At 36.5% G+C, this 21,679-nt stretch overlaps 1 protein-coding gene across 3 annotated transcripts in view; it reads left to right on the forward strand.

The window, feature by feature from the left end:
- Positions 1-5,229: 5,229 nt before the first annotated feature.
- The window catches only part of LOC145694401 (sulfotransferase 1C4-like), a 51,053-nt gene continuing 34,603 nt past the window's right edge, over positions 5,230-21,679 (forward strand). For 2 of the 3 annotated variants that reach the window (XM_081770583.1, XM_081770585.1), the window contains exons 1-2: positions 5,230-5,344; positions 21,275-21,479. In XM_081770583.1, the coding sequence (XP_081626709.1) occupies positions 21,275-21,479 (205 nt within the window). In that variant the 5' untranslated portion in view covers positions 5,230-5,344. Of the gene's footprint in view, positions 5,345-12,034; positions 12,096-21,274; positions 21,480-21,679 lie in introns of those variants that run through there. The other variant, XM_081770584.1, reaches the window with a different exon arrangement.

A 21,679-nucleotide genomic window follows, 5' to 3' on the forward strand; every position in this document is an offset into this window, starting at 1 on the left:
AATTATATAAACAGATTTATGCGCTATTACCAATTTTATGAACAGTATTTCAATTGTATCAATAGTTATTGGAATATTTTCAACAACAAAATCCTTGAGGACAGCAATCATAACGCCACCCCCATTCCTGTTTTGCCTGTCCTGTCGATACACATTATACCTATGATCTATAAATTCATTATTATATATTCCGTCACATAGCCAGGTTTCAGTTGATAATATAACATCAAAATCATTAGCAGCGATACTCGAATATATGTCACTGAACTTGGACCTTAAACCTCTTACATTTTGATAATTAAATGAAAGGTCATGCTTATCATTAACAATCATTACAACAAACTTTTAACCTCCTCCACCATACTGAGTGTGTAAAAGTAAGCATCACTTCACTTTTTCTTTAACTTAATGTTACCCGTATAATCAACCCAAAGAAAATCGAATTTTTTCTCCTTTTTAACTTTCCTAGCTTCCTTATATATTAGCCTTCCATGCAGTTTTAAACTATGATTTACATAAATAATTCCACCTCTTGTATAACCAATATCTTTACAGTTTAGGTTTCTTTTAACTTTCCTTCTTTTAACTTTACATAACCTATGCCACACAATATCTTAAGTACTTGTTATCCTTCGACGTAATATTATATGTACTGTATATGGAATTAAGATAATATAAAAACTGAATCATCACACACAGACTACTTTCCGGATTTTTTATGTATTTTTTTTTATATAATGATAGGTGAGAGGCCGCTGTAGCTCAGTGGTAGAACGTTCACCTTTGGTGTATGGGGTCCTTGTTCGATCCCAGCTCGCGCCAAGTGAACTTTGTGGTGGACAAACACTGTGTATGGGGTTTTCTGAGGATTCTCTCGTTTCCTCCCATTTTTTCATTCCACCATTTCATTCATTTCTCATCATCACTGTCTCCTTTAGCCTAGCTGGTATAACCGTGGGACGTAATACTTCAAGGTTTCATTTCATTTGTTTATAATGATAGGTCATTATTTGATAAGTTTTCATGGTTTCCAACTCTGGAAAACTTCAGCCAGAATAGGACGCAAATGAGAAAAACTTTAAGTTTCGCGTCATTCGTTTGGAAGTTTCGCGTCATTCGTTTGGAACTGCTGAACATTAGAGCATAACATTTGGTATATGAGACTTTTGTCAGGGAATACATTTCCTTATCCTTGATCCATTTTATTGTTAATGCTTCTTCTTTTAGAAATTCAAACAAAAATTGCAATTCTTTCATTATATAAGCTTTGCTGGAACTTAGTCACAGAAAATTGTAACACTCCGTATGAGGGGCCTTCTTTACACTACGCCTGCTCTCACATAAATGTACGACATCAGGCTTGATTTCGCCGTTTATCGTTTCCTGCGTATATTGCTCTTTGGCTTGGATAGGCTGCCCTGCCGATCCAACCATATTATAGTTCATCACCATATTACAGTTCACTTGCAAGCCTACCGTGAAAGTTTTAGAGGGGGCCAGCAAAAATTTAGGGGGGGAGGCTTCCCTAGACCCCCCTTGGATACGGGCCTGATCCGAACGTCAAAAATCTGAAGCGTCAAAAATCCGAACCCGGTCCTTAAAAGCTAGTGACAGTATTTTCTTTGTGTGAAGTCAGTGTTTTTACAAAAGCTCATTCATATATAATTGTTTGTCATGCATATTTTTTATTTTTATTTTCCCTTAGGCCTATACAAGTTAAGTTTTAAGTGGGTTACAAGAACAGTATAATTTAGTGTACGAGCAGGTTCTTCAGAAACATTAAATGTAAGTAGCTTTACGTCAGTGGCGGATCCCGGGGGGCGTAGGGCAATCGCTCCCTCCCCAGAAGACGAAACTTTTTTAATTTTATATATAAATAAAAGCCATCCCAGGGTTTGGAGCTCTTAAAAGTAGCTCTAAGTATAAGTATTAACCCCCCCCCAGAAGTTTGTCCTGGATCCGCCCCTGCCTTACGTACGGTATTGTAATTACTGTATGTACTGTATAACCACTGTATCGATAAAAGAGCATACCATACAGTATATTTAAGTCTAAGTGGTATTTTCTTGGTCATTTTCGAAAATCCGAACTACCTGTGGTCCCAATTAGTTCGGATTTTCGACTTTCTACTGTAATTTTCCATTAGTAGTAATATTCTAGTTGCACACACCTTGACCTTGAAAAGTTTTAAGGATCATACGAAATTATAAAAAGAGAACAACTTTTGTCATAGGTTATAAAAGTATGGAAGTATAATAGTTTTAATAGATGTTGAGAGTTCATTTTTATGAGAAATTTAATTTCTTTCTCGTGAACCATATTTTACTGTACAACAATTTCCGTTTCTTTATTGATAATACAAGATAAAAATGTGGAATTTTATTAATGTAAGGGCGACGAGCTCATTGGTTGAAGCCATTTATCTATAATATTACGCAGTGACGCAGAGGTGAGTTCATAGTTTTGAATTGACAACTGAATTCAATTTTGTTTTAGTTACGTTTTGCAACAATTTTAGTTCCCAGTTTGGCATAATCAATGTGTTCAGTCAATACTTGAACACTGTTACAGATTCGCCCCAACAGCTATTTTTCTCTATGGACTGGATTATCGAATGTCGGGTAAGTTTATTCTAATCTTTTTGTTAAACTTGAGAACACTGTATTTGTCTCATTAAACAATTTGAAGAGTTGAGAGCACAAATCATTTCAAGACATTCAGATAATGCTTTTACAGAAATATGTGCAAAGTAATTTGGGTACAAAACCACGCGAGCCAAAAACGCGCCTGGCATTGGCTACTCCTCTAAGAAACAAACGGGCCCTCTCCAAGTAAGATTTACTACACTACTCTAAAATCTGAATTTTCTAGGGGAAATATCAATTCGCTGCATTATTGTAAGCAAGCGCCATGTCAGCTCCTCTGCAACACCGTTCAACATTTAATTGGCGGTGGTGAAAGACATGTTCCTCTTCCGAATAAAATCGAACAGCAGGAATATAGCGGAGAAGTTGTACCTTTGACCTGTTTCCAGTGGCGGATCCAGGGGGGGCAATCGCCCTCCCCCCAGAACAGGAAACTTTCTTATTTTATATATATAAATAAAACCCATCCCAGAGTTTGAAGCTGTTAAAAGTAGCTCTTCGTAGCAGTATGACAAACCACCGTTCCCCCCCCCCCCAGAAGTCGGTCCTGGATCCGCCCCTGCCTGTTTCATCCAGTGTTTGAACATAGTGGAAATTAGCCAAAATTCATCCTCTTTAGTTTGTTTATGTCTTACTAAAGTACGAGAGGTATAACGTCATTGGCTTCCCGCGAAAAGTTGTGGTGACGTTTATGGGGAGTGGCCAGCTTGGTTACTCGTGGCTCGCTGATCGCAGTAGTCAGTTAGTGGTGATTGGCTACCCTCTTACCACACCTTCAGTGACGAGCAGGTAAAAGCGCGGGAAGTCAACGACGTTATACCTTCCGGACTATAGGTAATGAAACAATTTGCTCACCCTTTGGTATATCATTGTATATGATAATGTACCACTTTATATATATATATCGAAAGGGCTTAGGATTCCATACTCCTAGTTAAATCTGAGCAAGTAAGACGACAATGGAAGAGCTGAGTGCTAGCTGCTCCAGGTTTACGAATTCAAAAATTTCTTCTTGTACAGAAATTAATTAGCCAATGTATAATTGATCAGGTGAAATTATGTCCTTTGGTTTACTGAATTGTATTATAATGTAAGGTTATTCAGCATGGAAGATCAGCCTTCTATCTTACAGCGTTTAAAACGAAAACTAAACCTTACAGTAGGTATTTCCAAGGTAGGCACTATAATAATATAAAACTATTAACAGTATTCGTTAAGTGATAAATTTCCATATAAGTCATGTTTATTTTGTTATTGGAAAGGAGTTTAGAGAACTTCCTCGTGGCTAAGCGGTTAGCGTAGACGCCTTTTGCGTGGGAGACCCTGGTTCGATTCCTGGTGGGCTTTTAGTCAGTGGCTCGGATTCCACGTTAATCAGTAGGTCTCGTCTCATATAGCCTCGCTGGTGAAAGGGACGTTAAAATCAACTCAACTCAAGGAGTTTGGAATGTCTCAGAATTCCGTATATAAATATTTTTTATGTAAACAGCGGTCGTTAGTTAAGGCTTGACAGTCAAGTGGATTAGCAATATTTCTATAACAATATGATGACGTAGATAACAAAATGAAAATGCAGAAACGAACAGAAAGTAAACGAGAGAACGTTTTATTAGTCCCAGACGTTTCTTTAGAAAAACAGGGAGTGTAACTTACAGTAGAAGGCGTGAAGAGGGTAGTAAATCAATGAACAAAAGCAACTATATTGAACTGCAAAATGTGATTAGAAACTTGTAAACCACTTGCTGAACGCAATTACATTTGTTAGAACTTGCAATAGGATTCACAATTGGCCAAGCAGTTTTGTAGATGAGGATTTAACAAAATAGGACATTCAATTTTGAATTTCCCTTTTGTTGCAATATCTGTGTTTACCCTACTTCGTAAAAGGTGTTAAGGCCAATAAAAAATGTGTATAAAACGTTTGGACACAACGAAATTGTATTTGTAGTGTTTATGCTTTTCTAAGTGCGAGTGCTCTTTTCCCTCTCCTTCGTTGTTCATGACGGGGAATAGTGGCTTTTAATTGTTCTTTCTGGAGAAAGGGGGAGGCAGAAAATGATTCTATGGCACGGGACGGCAAATTGCCTAGGGACGGCCCTGAGTACAATCGGTGCATTAATAGACTTTTATGGGAACACACAGGCTACTTGAGAAAAAGATTATCACACATACATAAGTATGAGCTCATAATCACATCCTTCAGCTGTACTTTCGATAGTTTAGAAGGGGGAGATTTCGCCTTTGTCCTTCCAGTAATTAGGCCTACTAGTAGAATATTTTGTAGAGGATGTATATATTTGCGTTTATAGTCTACTATTTACATTTATAAATAATACATTTATTGTATAATTTATATTTACCACATGAAATCTGAGTAATCTAAATTTCTGTATTTTTAACGGACCTTTCATTTACAGATAAAAAAAGTCGTGTTACTTTGGTATCGTTGTTCAGAGCCTTCAGTGTATAAAATGGTTTGCTTGTTTCTTCCTTTTTTAAAACGCTTTTCATTCTTATTATACATTGAGTACGAAACACCTGGTTGCAAATAATAACAGGCGTGTTTAATATCTTTCCATGCAATAATCGCATTACTGCCTCAAGAGATTTATCAGTTGTACAGATGGTAATCGCATGATGTCACAAACAGCAGAAGAGAGAATACAGTACAGTTGATAGTGTTTGCCGTAACAGAAACGGTAAGTTTTATTTTCGTTTTCTAAAACATTTCACCTTATAAATTTTCCCGTATTTAAGGGTTGCTACCAGGGTTCGAATCAAGCTGTTTTACAAGAGGGAATATAGGCCTTTATATAAGGTTTATTTTATTTATTTTTTTACACAGTGATGTACAGTACGTATATGATATATGGAAATATTTCCCCGGCAAGGAAGAAATTCTTCTTTGACGAGCCGAGGAAATTACTTGACGAGAGGGAGAAATTCCGCTCATTCCCCCAATTGATTTGAACTCTGGTTACTACTTATAGTATATTAGTACAAGTAGCATTTTAGTCAGTATTAGTAAATAGTCAGTATTTTCAAGATGTTTTCCGTGCAGAATATCTCATCGCGAAAACCTGTGCCATCCTAGTTGATTTAAGAATTATTTCTGAATTGTGAGGTATTTCGGAACTGCTTATGCAGCTAGCTAGCCATAAAGGACAGACTGAATTACGAAAACAGAATTGAACAGTGTTGCCAACAGCTGTTTTCAGAAATAACTAAATGCCGCTAAAAATCTAAGCAACATTGGCTAAACTCGTCTAATAGAATTTAACAACAAAATATATAACTATTTTGTAGTTTTGTTCCATACCTAGAATATATTGTAATATTTTGTCTGGTATTCTCAGATAAACTACTTTCATAGTTAAAATATTTACAGCTCTGTGCTTGCATGGTTATGTTTGCTTCATATAGATGGCGCTAATGATCTAGGCTAACACTAATTTCCATGTTGCACATAATCTCAGAATTCTCGTACTTATAAAATTAATCAAACGTTACGTAAGATCCCGATTTGTTTAAAATCATTCTAGTAATCATCATCATCATCAATATTCTGCCATTATTAGTAGATCATTTGCCACAACTGAGAAGTTTCCATCCTCCGGGATCTTCAGCTAACCTCTTCGTCTTCACGTATGATTTTTCTATTTTGATACTGTCTATCAACTGTAGCATCCTTCACCCCTTCCTCCTCTTTCTTGCCATTATACTTTCTAAAACGTCCCTCATGATACAATTTCTTTTCAGTCAATGTTTCAGCTATTTTCCTTCCTCTTTTCAATTACCCTAAAACGGGGTTACTTTGCACAAGATTTAAGAAATTTTAAAGAAAATCGCATGTAACTTACAAACGTAATGATTTAGAACATTGTATTTCAAACATATAATAACTACATATATAATGAAAACATTAATGCAAGTTCACCAGTAAACATTGAGTATGGCCATAGTTATTGAAAAATAAACTTTAGTGCAAAGTAACCCCAGTTATGGGGTTACTTTGCACAATATACAAAAGAGTATGTTCAACGTACAAACATAACGTTTCTGTGCAATGTTTTTCCCTTCAACATTTATACATTTTACTTTCTACACAAAACTGCATGCAGTTTACAAATATTAATATTAGAATGATAGTACCGGTATATATATACACCGGTATATATATATTCTGGTACGACACAGGAACCGCATTCTAATAGTTTAGCATATGTCCCACAGAAATGCCAACTCAGGAACAGAAAAAAAATCCCCGAGAACTGATTTGCCTTGGTTATTCCTTATATCCAAGAATATCATCCCAACCGTAATCAGTGGAAGATCAGACTGATGCCTACCCAAATTGCATGATTTCTTTCTTTCTTTCTTTTTTTTTTAAATCTAATGTTAGTCATTCTTATTCGTATAAGCTGCAAGCCCCTCCCAAAAGTGTAGTGATTTCTAAAAAAAAAAAAAAAAAAAAGAAAGAAAAAAGAAAAAGAAAGAAAAAGAAAGAAAAGAAACAAAGAAAGAAAGAAAAGAAAAGAAAACCGAAGTCTGTGAGTGAAGCCTCTGTCAAATACTTTTCTGGATCCGCCACTGTTCATAATTTATTTTCCAACAAGAAATTCATTCCTCCGTCTTCCTAAATAGGAAATTTACCTAACTTTAGAATGCAGGAGGTTCCAGTAGTAATAATTTCCTTTCTAAGCGTTATTCTAGACCGGTGCAAAGTTACCCCGATTAGAGGCTGAAACCACCTTCTCCCAGTTTTACTTTTTTTATGACTTTAAAACGTTTCACATTTCAATTTCAACTATTCCATGAAAATCCCATTATACACAGTAATATTCTACGAAACTAACTTAACTTTGACGGAAATTCTTGTACGTGATATCTTTCAAATTTTGGCGGCCTTTACAGTGGCTGCTTTCCATACCTCTACAACAATGAACCCTTCCGGTAATTAGAACTGATGTTAACCGCCAACATTATAGCCAAAATACAGTTAGATGTTTTATCTTACGGTGGCAGTCGAAACTTCCTCTTTACTGTTCATGGTTTTGCCGACAGAGGACTGTGAAACTCTTTTCATATTTTGTGCAAAGTAACACCTGATGTGCAAAGTAACACCTGATGTGCAAAGTAACACCTGATGTGCAAAGTAACACCGTCTTATGGTATATCTAAAATTATTCTTTTCTCCCCCACCATTTCTAACAGCCTCTCATTCGTTTTCCGCTCGAACCATCTAATTCTCTCCGTTCTTCTTCATACTCACATTTCGTAAGCTTCCAGTCGTTTGCATCAATTTTGCATAATGTTCATATTTCTGCCACATACAGTACAATACTCCACACGAAGCATTTTATGACCCTCTTCTCAACTCTTTATTCAAGGTCCCTCAAAATAGATTTTTCTTCCTCCTAAAGGCTTTTTTTCGCCATTTCTATTCTTGCTTTAATTTTACGTTCTTACTACATATCATCACTAATAATACTACCCATATTTTGAAAACTATTAACCTGTTCTATTTTCTCCCCTCCTACTTCTGTATTTGACACCGACCGCTTCGTTCCAATCACCATGGCTTTTGTCTTTCTAACATATTGAGATCGTAATATGTGATGTGGCAATGTTAGAATATAAGAAACCAAACCAGCAGAGGGATTAGCAGAATATCTAATCATGTTAGTATATATTCTGTTTTAGGCTTTTTTTTTTTTTTTAATATAAATTTTCAATTGGAAAAGTATTCAACTACCGCTAAGAGCAAATGACCAAAAGTTGGCAACTTTGAATGCAGAATTGTTCAAAATTACATTTTTACTTGTTAAATACCATATGAAAATGGCTGAATTTAGCCACAAAATAGCTAAATTGGCAACACTATGAACGAAACGTTCTAGGTATGATCAGATAGAGATCTTTATGTCCTACTCACGTCAGAACTATTCTTAATTTCATCCCGTTTGATTAAATTCTAAAGTTACTATTGACTCATCTGCTCTCTCTTACTTTCCATATTACTTCCAAACTAAGGAATTTTCGGCAACTGCTCAATACAGTATGTCAGGAAAAAAGTGCCATTATTTGGTGTAAACGGGGACAAGAGGTAATTTTGTCGTATACATTTCGTCTTAGAAAACTCTCTTATGGATGATATCAATAGTAAAAATAGTAATTTTCGGTTTTAATGTTCGATAATCAAGTTAAGTGTAATAACATGTATAACTTTACTGATATGACCTAAAGTGTAAAATATCAATTTATTTCGATCTCCTTTTAGTTAGCTTTGTAAACCATATTGGAGCATATTGCTTGACATATTGTCCAGTACTTGGACTTGCTAAAAAATACTTTAGTTAAGAAGTATGGGAAACAAGGGAATCCATAAATTAATGGAATAAAATTGAGCGTAGTTCTGAGTAGGCCAGAAAGTGTTCTATCCAATCACACTAACAAGGAGACTTGCGGAAGTGTCACTTATTGATTGAAACTTTGCATATTTGTAGAACATCGAAAAATAATCGACACGTATTTTTTTTTTTTTTATTTCGGCAATGGTGCGGGTTTAAGGGTAGAAACCACTCTTTGAACGTTAGGGGTGGTCTCCAAGCATATACAGAAAACAAAAACAATCATTTAATGTAGAAGAAAACATACTGCCGAGGAAGGGGGGGCAGGAGAACTGATTCAAAATCTGACTTCTAAATTACAAAATTCAAAATGGTGGATCCAATATGGTGATTACAATTACTAAAAGTCTTCTGGTTTGAAATACTCTCCAGTTAGCAAAGAACAATTATAGTTTGCAGGGTTTCTGTCAGAAGGCTTCAGACCGATCTGAAACCCATTTCTGTGCTTATTTTAACGGGATGCTTGATTAAAGTGAGTCTCAGCATCTCTCACAATTCGGGGTGCTTTTTTTCCCCTTGTCCCTCACTATTCGGGGTGCTTATTTATAGTGATTTATAGTATATTTGGGTCCCGTGTTAAACCTTGAAGAACGCAATAGGAGCTCAATTGGGACAATAAGTTTATTTATTTATTTATTTATTTATTTTCTATTTTATTTATTTATTTATTTATTTATTTATTTTTTTGTAATTTGACTCTGATGCCCGAAATTTTTGTCTTCACTTTCTTTACTATTAAAATGGATTCTTGAATATGATAGTGAGGCTGAAAGTAGATTGAGTTGAGTTTAACGTCCCTTTCAGCAGCGAGGCTATATGAGATGGGACCTACTAATTAACGTGGAATCCGAATCGTACGAGCTCCCGCCCGGAAAGGCCTGAAAGAAGGGTCACAATTTCGACTCGATTATATAACGACCGATTAAGTATAACTATCAATTGGTTGAGTATTGTAGTGAAAGAGAATTTTCGTTGCTTCATGGACAACTGGCAACCATGAACCTATCACGGCCTGAAAACGAAAGATATATAACCCAATGTCAATGCCTAGGTGGCGTTGTATAACCTCACGTGTTACACGCGAGGGGACTCCATATAAATAAGCACCCCGAATAGTGAGAGGCGAAGGGACTCACTAAATAAGCACCACGAATAGTCAGAAGTGCAGAAACTCACTTTGATCAAGTGTCCCGTTAAAATAAATACAAAAAGGGGTTACAAATCGGTCTGCAACCTTCTTGTAGCAACCCCTGCCAACTATAATTGTTCCTGGCTAACTGCAGAGCATTTCAAACTAGAAGACATTTTGTAATTGTAATCGCTATATTGGATCCGCCATTTTGAATTTTGAAGTCAGATTCTTAATTAGCTCTCCTAACCCCTCCTGGCAGTGTGTGTTCTTCTATATTAAATGATTGTTTCCTGCATATGCTTGGAGACCACCCCTAACGTTCAAAGGGTGGTTTCTAATCTTAAACCCGCACCATTGCCGAAATCAAAAAATACGTGTCGATTATTTTTCGATGTTCTACAAGTATGCAACGTTTCATTCAAATCGGTGAGTGACACTTCCATAAGTCTCCTTGTTAGAACGTTTCTTTTCATTCTTCTAATTCTCTTTATCCTGGTAAGTTGTGCTGTTAGAAACAGGGCCGGTTCTAGGCAATTTGCCGCCCTGCACCATTGCATAATTTGTTGCTCCCTTTCTCCAGAAAGAACACATCTTAAAAGCCACGATTTTAAGTATGCTACACCATCATGAACAACAAAGGGGAGCGAAAGAGCTCTCGCACTCAGAAGGGGTTAAATACTACAAATACAATTTCGTTGTGTCTGTTTCTTCTTTAAATAATAATATATTATATTGGTTAAAGACAAAGCAAATACACATACAGAGGAAAGATGGTAATTCTACTTTCTACAGAATGCAATATCGAGCTTCAATCTCAATATATTAGTTTGGAATTCCAGTGCAACTAGCTCTCTTACCGTTATTTCTTGATTTTCCTTCTACAACGGTTAAAAACTTCTTCTTCTTCTTCTTTTTTTTTAAAAAAAAACGTATTTCCACCTTCAATGATAAGGAACTTGTTTGTAACAAATACAAAACTAGTTTTCATATCAAAACTATGATAACTAACTAAATGGAACAGGTATTCGCTATTGTTCGAGAATTGAGTTCTTGTGTTTGACAACAATCAAACAATTCATGCTGGGAATTGTTTGATCATTTGCTTTAGCACTGTGCATGTTGCCTTCAATTAATGCCACCTAAACATGATTTATGAATGTAATATTCAAATAGAAGGTCCGCTTAGTAAATTTAACTAACATTATCATGAAGTCTGTTTCCAACAAGAAATATTTAACTTAAATAATATGACATTTTGCCGCCCCTCCAAACTTGCACGTGTTGCACATATGGTAGAGCCGGCTCTGGTTTGAAAAGTGTGCTTTGGTTTCTGCATGGTTCGTTTTCAATTTGAAAGATTGAAGCAGAGCTGTTCTTCGTACGTAATTATTCTTTTCTCACTTTATGTATGTAATTCCTCATGTGTCCGAATAGTTAGTGTGCGCAGATTTTCAGTGTGTTTGATTCTAGATTGAACTCCCGATGGAGCCCATACACTCTGTTTTCCGTGATGAAGCACATATTTAAAGGTTTTCGGCATCTTTAGGATATTGAGAGCTCCTTGAATTAAGAGAAAGGAACTTCGGTATAGAAAGCCAGAAATAACAGCACATTGGAGAGGAACCAATGTGCTGGCCATCACATGGCTATAGACCTTCATGATCGCTAATATTTAAGATGTTTTAAAGTTCTTTTCCCTACCTATGTATGTCTAAAGATAAGAAGAAAAATTTTAAGCAACAAAAGCAAATAAAACGTTTCTTGCGATATTGATAAACTTTCATAATCACCGGTGTTTTATGTACTTAAGATAAAGAGATTAGGTAGTCGCCTAGACAAGAGTAAATTCAAAGCAGTGAACTTTCGTCACCTTCTGGTTAGAGAACGACTTATTTCAGAAGTAGAAAGGTAAGAAGAGAATATGTATTAATTTAAGTAATTTTTACCTTCTAAATTTGAAAACTTACAAATAGCAGTTACTTTTTTCTAATCCACTTTAAAACTATTAATACTCATATTTGAACCTGTTCTCGAAAGTCGTTTTATTTTAGGCAATGTAAAATACGAGGATCAGTCAAAAACTTCCTGGAATTTTGTTGTAGCCCTCTATTACCACCAGTGTTTCTTTCAGAAACAATGTTCCGGGGGGCACACTTAGTATGCGGGGGGCACTGCTAATACTATTGTATATATTATTATATTATAGACCAGTGGTGTCCAATTATAATGAGCCTGAGGGTCATAACCGTCTTTGCTAACAAGGTGAAGGGCCGCAGCTAATAATAATAATAATAATAATAATAATAATAATAATAATAATAATAATAATAATAATAATAATAATAATAATAATAATAATAATAATAATTATTATTATTATTATTATTATTATTATTATTATTATTATTATTATTATTATTATTATTATTATTATTATTATTATTATTATTATTATTATTATACTACAAAAGAAAAATATAAAAATGTATTTGAAATATTACATTCAATGTGATAAATGAGGATGACTAGGAGAGTTTACAAGGGCTGGGATATCTACATCCAATCCTGTTGTTGCGAGCCGCAGAAGATGTAAAAGAGAAGAATCTCCAAGGTAGCTTCTGAAGCAGTTCTTCACAATTTTCATGGTGAATTGGTATGGTTGGTTTGGTTTGGTTAACTGAAGTAATCATTCTTTCAGCAACGATGCCTTGCCTATAGCTACATTACTGACTCCAGTGTTGCCTTGGATGTCCGGGCCTTTTTGTTGTACAGAAGCGCTAAATGGGTGCCTTTTTTTCGAAAGAAGAGTGGAAACATTAAAAGAATGAACATAAATGAAAATATTATCAGTAATAACAATCGTATGTTGTGAGAGCTTTGTGGGCTGCAGAAAATGGTTTGGCGGGTCGCGGTCCGCCATTTGGACAACTCTGTTATAGACGTATTATTTTGGTCTGCTCCGGGGGGGCACTTTCAGAGCTCCGAGGGGACAGTGCCCCCCATCAAAATAGGCCTGGAAAAAACACTGATTACTACAGTATAAGTACAGTGCACAGATTTACTTAATCACCTCCAAAGTAGGCATCTGCGGAACACACCCACTTGCTCCACCGCTCCTGCGATTGCTGGAAACACCGACGAAAGGCCTTCCAACATTCAGCCGTCTCTTCTAGAGTGTCGAAACGTCCACCATTGAAGCCCATTTTTAGCTTTGGGAAAAGCTAAACATCCGGTGATGCTAAACTATTTTTAAGGCCATGAAAGTTTCTGAAGCTGATTTTCCCGAATTTGCACACGAACTTGATGTTTGCGCAGTTGCTCAATTTGAGAAATTGCGCCAACGGATTGCCACACATTTCTCCGTTCAGCTACACTATTCGTACACTGTTTGTCATGACATGTCAAATTCATAATTAGGCATAATTAACCCCTTCAGTGCGTAATTTTCAGATGCGAACCGCTGTAAAAAGTGCAGCTTTTTTTTTTTTTTTGAGAACTTTAGATGTTGATTCTAAATCTGTTTCAAAATCACTTATATCAGAATCACTAATTAATAACTCTTCCTCGATGTCAGCATCCTTGAAATATCGTTTTGAACCCATTACTGTGTTGTCTGCTCTCAAACAAAACAAAGAATGAAAACTGTATTTGACGAAGCCCAAACTCTATTATAATTTCTTTCTTTTTCCTCTTCTTCTTTTAATTAAGCAACAATTGAAACTAGCTGAGCGCAAACTCGCTAAATATTGTCGGGATAACATTACTCATACTATGGGCAAGTATATTCGCCATACGCAATACAAAATAGCCAAAGCAAAATGAAAGCGTATATATACGCCATCCGCACAGCAGGTGCGTTTTGAAGATACGCGTTAACTCGCCACCCCAAGATTCACTGATAGCATCACAAATGACAAAACAACAACGACATTCCGAAAGCTTTTTCACTTCTCCTGGAATAATTATATTCATACATTTTACTACACTGCTTGACAAATGCCTAAGGAACAGTGCTATTTTTTCGGAATAATTCACCACTAGACATTGAGGGACGAAATGAAACGCAGTACATATGCAGCAGGCCCGTAGCCAGCCCAAAAATGTAGGGGGGCGGTGGAAGTTAGGGGGAACGATCCAAAAATAGTAGTTCATCCCATATTAAAGTTCATTTGCAAGCCTACCGTGAAAATTTTAGAGGGACCCAGTAAAAATTTAGGGGGGCCAGGTCACCCTAGACGCCCTGGATACGGGCCTGATATGCAGCAGGGACAGTGTGCAATTATTCTAATGGAAAATGGTACAGATTGCGCCATATGGAAAAACAAGAAAACGAAAAAAGAAAAAGATGTTCTTCGAAGTATATCCAAACAGCTACTTCAAAGTGTTCCTTCATGACAGAAGGACACAGATGTGTGTGTACCTTAGTAAGATGTGTGACCTCCGCGGACACTAATGCACATTCTGCATCTGTTATTCATGCTCTCCACTAAACTAGTGAGGAGTCCTTGGGAGATATTGTCCTACTTCTCTTGCAAGGTGTTTGGCAGTTCTTGTACGGTTCAGTGAAGGGAAGTTCGCTGAGAAACACGTCTGCCAAGGACATCCCAGGCATGGTGAATAGGATTAAGGTCCGGAGAGTAATCAGACTTGCATACATGTAATATCTTTACATTTAAGTGTGTCCGATACTTCACTGGTCCTGTGTGGGCGCGCATTGTCGTCCATAAACAGAAAGTCTGCACCTATCGCACCCCGAAAACGACGAACATGATTAAAAGGAATCTCTCTGTAATACCGATGCGATGTCACGTTATTTCGCTAAACAAAAATTGAAGTGGGGTTCTGCCATTGTGCATAATGCCTGCCTATACCCTCACGCCTTGCCCATAGCGATTACTTTCATGAACATTCAGTTGTGCGTAACATGTTCCCCACTCTCTTCACAGTAACTGGTGGCCAGAATCACTTCTCATAGTGAAACGGGATTCATCTGAGAAAATTAATGCTGCGATGTAATGAAGTGGGATGCTTTTAACCCTTTGGGGATCCCATGGTACTTTTTGTACCATACGAGGTGTTTCATGGTACATTCCGTTATACTCTCCTATTTGAGATTTTTCGTCCGTTTTTTTTTTTTTGTTTGTTTGTTTGTTTTTCAAGTCCAGAAGCATTGTAGAAGACCTTACGTATGGTTTCACAACTTCCTGCATCGAGACATAGGAGGTGATGACGTCATAATTCGAAAATCTATATTTTCGTGTAATATTTGGGGGGGGGGTATGTAAAGTATTTATTTCGGGCTTATTTTTGCACGTAGAAGATTGAAATTTTGCACAAACATTCAGTCCACCAAGTAGTATTTACCAGATTTTTTCAGATTACTGCGTTAAAACACGGGAGGATCCAGAGGGGCAAAAAGCTGAAAAAAAGGATATTTTTACCAAAAGATCCATTTCTTCGCAATTTTCCCGCCTTAGATACATGATGGAGACAAATGAATGGTACCGCCTGAAAGGCAGTTCTATTCTGAAGAGAATGATGTGCAACAAATGGCCCTAGGGTAATTAGGGAAGTGTCAGGAAATTTTTCAAAATATACTTCTGTATAGGGGAATTTTGGACATTTTCGGTATTATTTTTTTGCGGGCTTATTTTTGCACCTAGAAGATTGAAACTAAGCACAAACATTCAGTCCACCGAGTAGTATTTACCAGATTTATTTTCAGATTTCTGCGTAAAAACAGGGTGGTACAGAGGGGCTAAACGTTGAAAATGGGAATTTTTTAAACCAAAAATCCCTTTCACGGGATTTTCTCGCCTTAGATACATGATAGTGACAAGTGAATGGTACCGCCTGAAAGACAGTTCTATTCTGAAGAGAATGATGTGCGACACATGACCCTAGGGTAATTAGGAATGTCTCAGGGAATGTTTAAAAATTTCCCTCTGTATACGGAAATATGGGACATTGTCGGTATATTTTTTTTTGGCGGGCTTACTTTTGCACCTGGAAAATTGGAATTGTGCATAAACATTCAGTCCACCGAGTAGTATTTACCAGATTTTTTCAGATCTCTGCGCTAAAACAGGAGGGTCCAGGGGGCTAAAAGTTGAAAAAAGGATATTTAGACCCAAAAATCCTTTTTTCGGGATTTTCCCGCCTTAGATACATGATGGAGACACGTGAGTCATACCGCCTGAAAGGCAGTTCTATTCTGAAGAGAATGATGGGCGAAACATGACCCTAGGGTAATTAGGAATGGCTCAGGAAATTTTTTACCTGAGATCATGGTGTTTTACGGTAATTTGGGGCATGGTAGGAATTCCTAAAATTTCTCCCGCCCTTAGTATTCAACATAGAAACTTGAAATTTGGCACACACATTCAGTATACCAAGTACTATTTATCAGATATTTTTAGATGCCTACGTTCTCACAGGGCCGCTCCAGAGGGGCCCAAAGTGCGAGAAAAAAATTCCCTCCGAAATTTTCCCTTTGACATCATTTTTCCCGCTCCTGGTATATGGTATGAGCATGAAAGTGGTACCATTTGAAAGCTAGCTCTATTCTGAAGAGAACGAGGTATGAACCATGATCCTAGGATAAATAGTGACGATGCAGTAGCTGCTTGACTGAAAGTCTCAAAAATAGCCCAAAAATCCGGGTACCGGAAAGGGTTAAAGGCTTCCGTGCATAAAACCAACCTGATTTAAGCTCCGCGAAATGATTCTGGCAGATACATGTATTCCGGTAGCGGTTGCAAGCAGGGGCGGATCCAGAGGGGGGCGATCGGGGCGATCGCCCCCCCCCCCACAAGAGGAAACTTTCTTATTTTATATATAAATAAACCCATCCATAACAAGTTTGGAGCTCTTAAAAGTAGCAGTATTACCGCCGACCGCCCCCCCCCAGAAGTCCGTCCTGGATCCGCCCCTGGTTGCAAGGTCTGCAGCTATTTGACGCGGGGTGCGTTGTCTGTTCCTTTTTGCTACTAGGGATACATTCGATCGTCTTGAGGTGTGGTCTTTCTTCTACGACCATCGGCATGCTTTCAGATCACATTTCCACCCTCCGTGACTTTTTTCAATTGCGAGATGACATTTTTTGACACTCACATTGTTGTCGCCACAGTAGTGACATTTTGACCAGCTTCCAGCCATCCGACTGCACGTCCACGATCGTACGCACTCAAATGCTGTCTTGAAGCCATTTTGCACTCAATTATTACCCGACTACACTTAATTTCACAAAACTCAGTTCAACCACCTACGGCGCAATTTACGTGAAACATCTAACTGCATGCACTTTCGACTGAATATAGAGATTTCGTGCACTGCCTTTTATACAAATAATAGATCTTGCTTAATCACGCCCTCTGCATTGCATTTGACTGTAATTGGTTGGCTGCCGGAAATACTACGTGGCACAAATCAGTTGTTCCTTAGCGATTGTCAAGCAGTGTAGATACGAAGTGACAACTAATAATATTTTCAGGTTTTCCCTAGGAGGGAGTTGGGAGATTCAATACATGGGAAGCGACAGTAGTACTGTAAAAATAGGTACACGTTGAGTACGGTGGAGGGATGTCATAGCTCGGGGATTTGGAAATTCTCGTGACTCCCCTGAAATCATCACCGATGGGAAGGAGTCACATTTCTTAAATTTAAGTGTATTATGACATGGATGAAATCAAATTGAAACTCTATTATCTTAGCTTTAAGGTGCGCTCCGTTCAACAATTGAAGGGAAATTATCAATTTACGAACTAGTACTAAAAATATGGATGGAAGACAACCCATTCCTCTCTTTCTAGTGACATTGAAAAAAAAATCAGATGTAGGAACAACCTATAACCTATTTTTTCTGCTTTATTTTTAGAATTTCAGTTGAACTGTACAAACTGGCTCAATTCCTACAGTGTTATAGATGCTAGCGCTTGGGCCACGGCCAGATCAACTGCCATGCAAAAGCATTTTGCACCAAATGCCCAGAGTCATATCTAACACATGAGTGCATTAAAAAGGATCGCAAAGAACCAGGATTTTGTGTCAACTGCAAAGAGTACCATCCTGCTAATTTCAAGGGCTGTCTCACGTTTCAGTGGGAAAGAGAACCTCCATCAGCAAAATGCTAATCAAAATGTCAAGTAAACAGGAATTGTACCACCTAGGAAACCGCCCGAACAACATTTCCAGATGGATTATCAACCTATGCTAACAAGTTAGGAAACAAAACTTTACTGGCATATCGAAAGCTGTCATGTCTGAGGATCAGGTTCTAGGGAGCAAAAGTCGTGACGTTCTTGTCTTGTTTAAACAAATAAATCTTTTAAGGATACTTCAGAAACTGAAAGCAGGACTTCCCCGCTCCAAAACGGCAACAGGCAAATGTACGAAAAATTCCATTTTTATGAAACTTATAGGCCTAATGGAGATATTTCAAATCTAACCTTATAAGCGAACAAAAAGTCAACAAGTGTTCCGCTTGATCAACAACACGATAGCGAACATCACCAAGAAATATACATTCCCAAAACATTCACCAATCAGCGATTGCCACTTGGCCAGACCTGCCTAACAGGCACGCCATTTTGGCTCTATATATGAAAGAATTGCATAGATCGTCCATCGACCTACAACTAGCATCCACTGTTTTCCTTTGCCGAAGACGATATCAAATAGCATGTACCCACAGGAGAGACAGTTGTATCCTCTACAATCAGATGGAAGAAGCAAAGGCAATTCTAAAGAATAGTTGTGAGGCAAGAGATTCATTTTGAGAAACCAAGTAGCCTACTCAAACCTCGTTATTTACCAAATATACAGGTTAGGTCAGGTCATTCCGGCTTTGCTTAACTTGAAAATCGGGTTTTGTGTCAAGTATGATTATATTAAAGGGTTAATACACCTTCAGTTTTATTGCTCAGTTTACCCTGTGTGACGTCATAACCGAACTATAAACTGTGTGAACTTTGTTATTTGGACTCAGCAACATGACGGTGTTTGAAATTTAAACTGCACAGTTAGCTGAAGTGAACATACAGTAAACGTAGACTGAAACGGCAACTGCTCGATAACGTGGACATACCCCATATTCTATCAGTACAGTTCATCGTTTAAGTTTTCCTTTCCAGTTTTTAGCACGGCTGTACTGCGCAGGAAAGCAGGAAAGTATGGGTCCCTTTAGGTCTATGTATAATACAGGTCTCTTCGGAAAGATAATATATAAAAAGAATTCGATCTTTAAAAGCTGTGTTTGCATTTCTGAAGATTGAAATTTAACGTAGAAAATGTATTGATAACAAACATTCAATATGTAAATGTTGACATATTCCTAAGCAAATTTGACGGCGTTATCCAGCTCCTTTGTTGACGAAATAGTATCGTGAGGAATGGTAATAGTATCGCTGAGAATTGACGTTCTACGATAGTCTGTGCATCTGCCAACTGTGCATGCTTTAAGCCGCGATCGTCATTCGCGTTCTTCGCCCTTTATAACCTTGGTACTGTATAAGGACCCAAAATACAAAACTCATTTCAACTATATTTTCTATGGCGATGAGTTGTTAAAATATTTTCAAGAATAATTTGGGTATGAAAAGGCAGCTTTTGTAGTTTCCAATACGTTACATTAAATTTTAATTTTCAATGTGTGATAATTTACTTTTGATTTATAACAACTAGGATTCTTTTTCAGTTGATCGATTATGTATAGTGTAATGTAATGCTTAAAAATTTATTATATTATTATTATTATTATTATTATTATTATTATTAATGTTATTGAAAATAAAGTAAAAGGCTTAATTTCTGCAAAACAAGCAAATTCATTTTCAAGGAAGTGAAATCAGAGAAATGAAAGTAACAGACTCGAAATACAGAAACAAACAAGAAATTCATACAGGTGAAAGGCAAAGACTGAAAAATATACAAACTGATCACAAAATAAACAAAGGTTCGTAGTGACAGATTGGTCAGAAGCAACATTATTGTCTGTATCGTCAAATTTGTAGACTGACTAAATTACCAAGTCATCATCATGGTTAGCATTGTTCCAACTTCTCTTTCATTATGTAAGTAGAAACCTTTGATTATCAGCTATGTAAAGAGACAATATACAAGAAGTTCATGTGTACGGAGGTCTTCCTCCTAGACAGACTTTAATGCATTCAAATCAAAATTCTGTATGTATCAATGACTTAATTTAATTTAATGTAGTTTTAACTTATATCAATAATATAATTAGATAGAGGCATCTAACTTATTCTTTCAATTTAATACCGAGATTCCAATAACATTTCTATTGTTTAGATATTCTAAGTAACTATTTATTATCTTCTGAAATATCTCTCTCAAGAGTAACTGTATTCATAACTAAGAAATCATCTCTTTGTACATAAACATGACCGTTAAGTACCAGACATCAATCAATATTCATAACTCCTGCAAAAATTTTAAAGTTACGAAACAATAGTTTCCGATTTAGCTGTTTTAGAAAAGTAATTTGTACATTCTTATATTATGTATTAGATTTTAATTTACCTACAAGTTAGATTAAATCTATAAATTAGATTTTGTACATAGATTTTTTTCAGATTAGTGTTTAGTCTTGTAGTTTTTTAAAAATAAAAAACAGACTTAATTTATATTGAAATAAAATAAAATACTACTTGCGCGAAACGTGAAAACGGACATTAGTTTTTAATTACTATACCAGTACATTTATGTTTACACTCAAGATATAACTATGCATTTACGATACATGTTGTACAGGAAAAAAAACATTAAAAAATTCTGGAAGTTGTTATCATCGTAATTGTGAATTTAAAATTTCTAAACCCATTTGTAAAGTTATTGTCTTGTAAAATATAAGCAGTAAAAGGCTATAAACCAACTTAAAAATTAACATAAGAGAAGAAAAACCTTATTGGTATATTATCTTTTATAAGTGTTTCACTTTTTTGCTTGCAATTATATTAATGGACTGGAAAGTCTTAAGTGCAGTTTTTGATTTCAAGTTTTTTTTCTTTTTCCTTTTTTGTAAGATGTATACACATTTATATTAGTACTTTGTATTTTGTTTCTTTCAGATGTCCCTGCCGTTTGAAATACGTGATGTTGAGAAAAATATCAACAAAGAATTGATGAAGGATTTTGAAGGGGAACGAACAGGATTTGTGCAAGTGGGAAGCAAAAACTGGTTTTTACCAGCTAAATACAGAGAAGAGGCTGCCGGCATTTACAACTTAGAATTGCGTCCAGATGATGTATGGATATCGACATTTCCTAGAACAGGTTAGCAACTTAAAGAGTATAGGAAAAACCCCAACAGAGTTCAATCTAGCGAAGTTCAGAACCCAAGTTTACGTAACACGTACTTATCTATATATATAAAAGAGAACGTACAAATCCTTTGTTAGCTCATCACGCTAATACGGCTGAACCAATTTCTTTCATTTTTGGGGGGTTATTAAGATTTGGACCCTAGATGGTTT

Source organism: Thermobia domestica, chromosome 9 (assembly GCF_964235325.1).
Source record: "Thermobia domestica chromosome 9, izTheDome1.hap1.1, whole genome shotgun sequence".
In the NCBI taxonomy this organism is placed as follows: Eukaryota; Metazoa; Arthropoda; class Insecta; order Zygentoma; family Lepismatidae; genus Thermobia; species Thermobia domestica.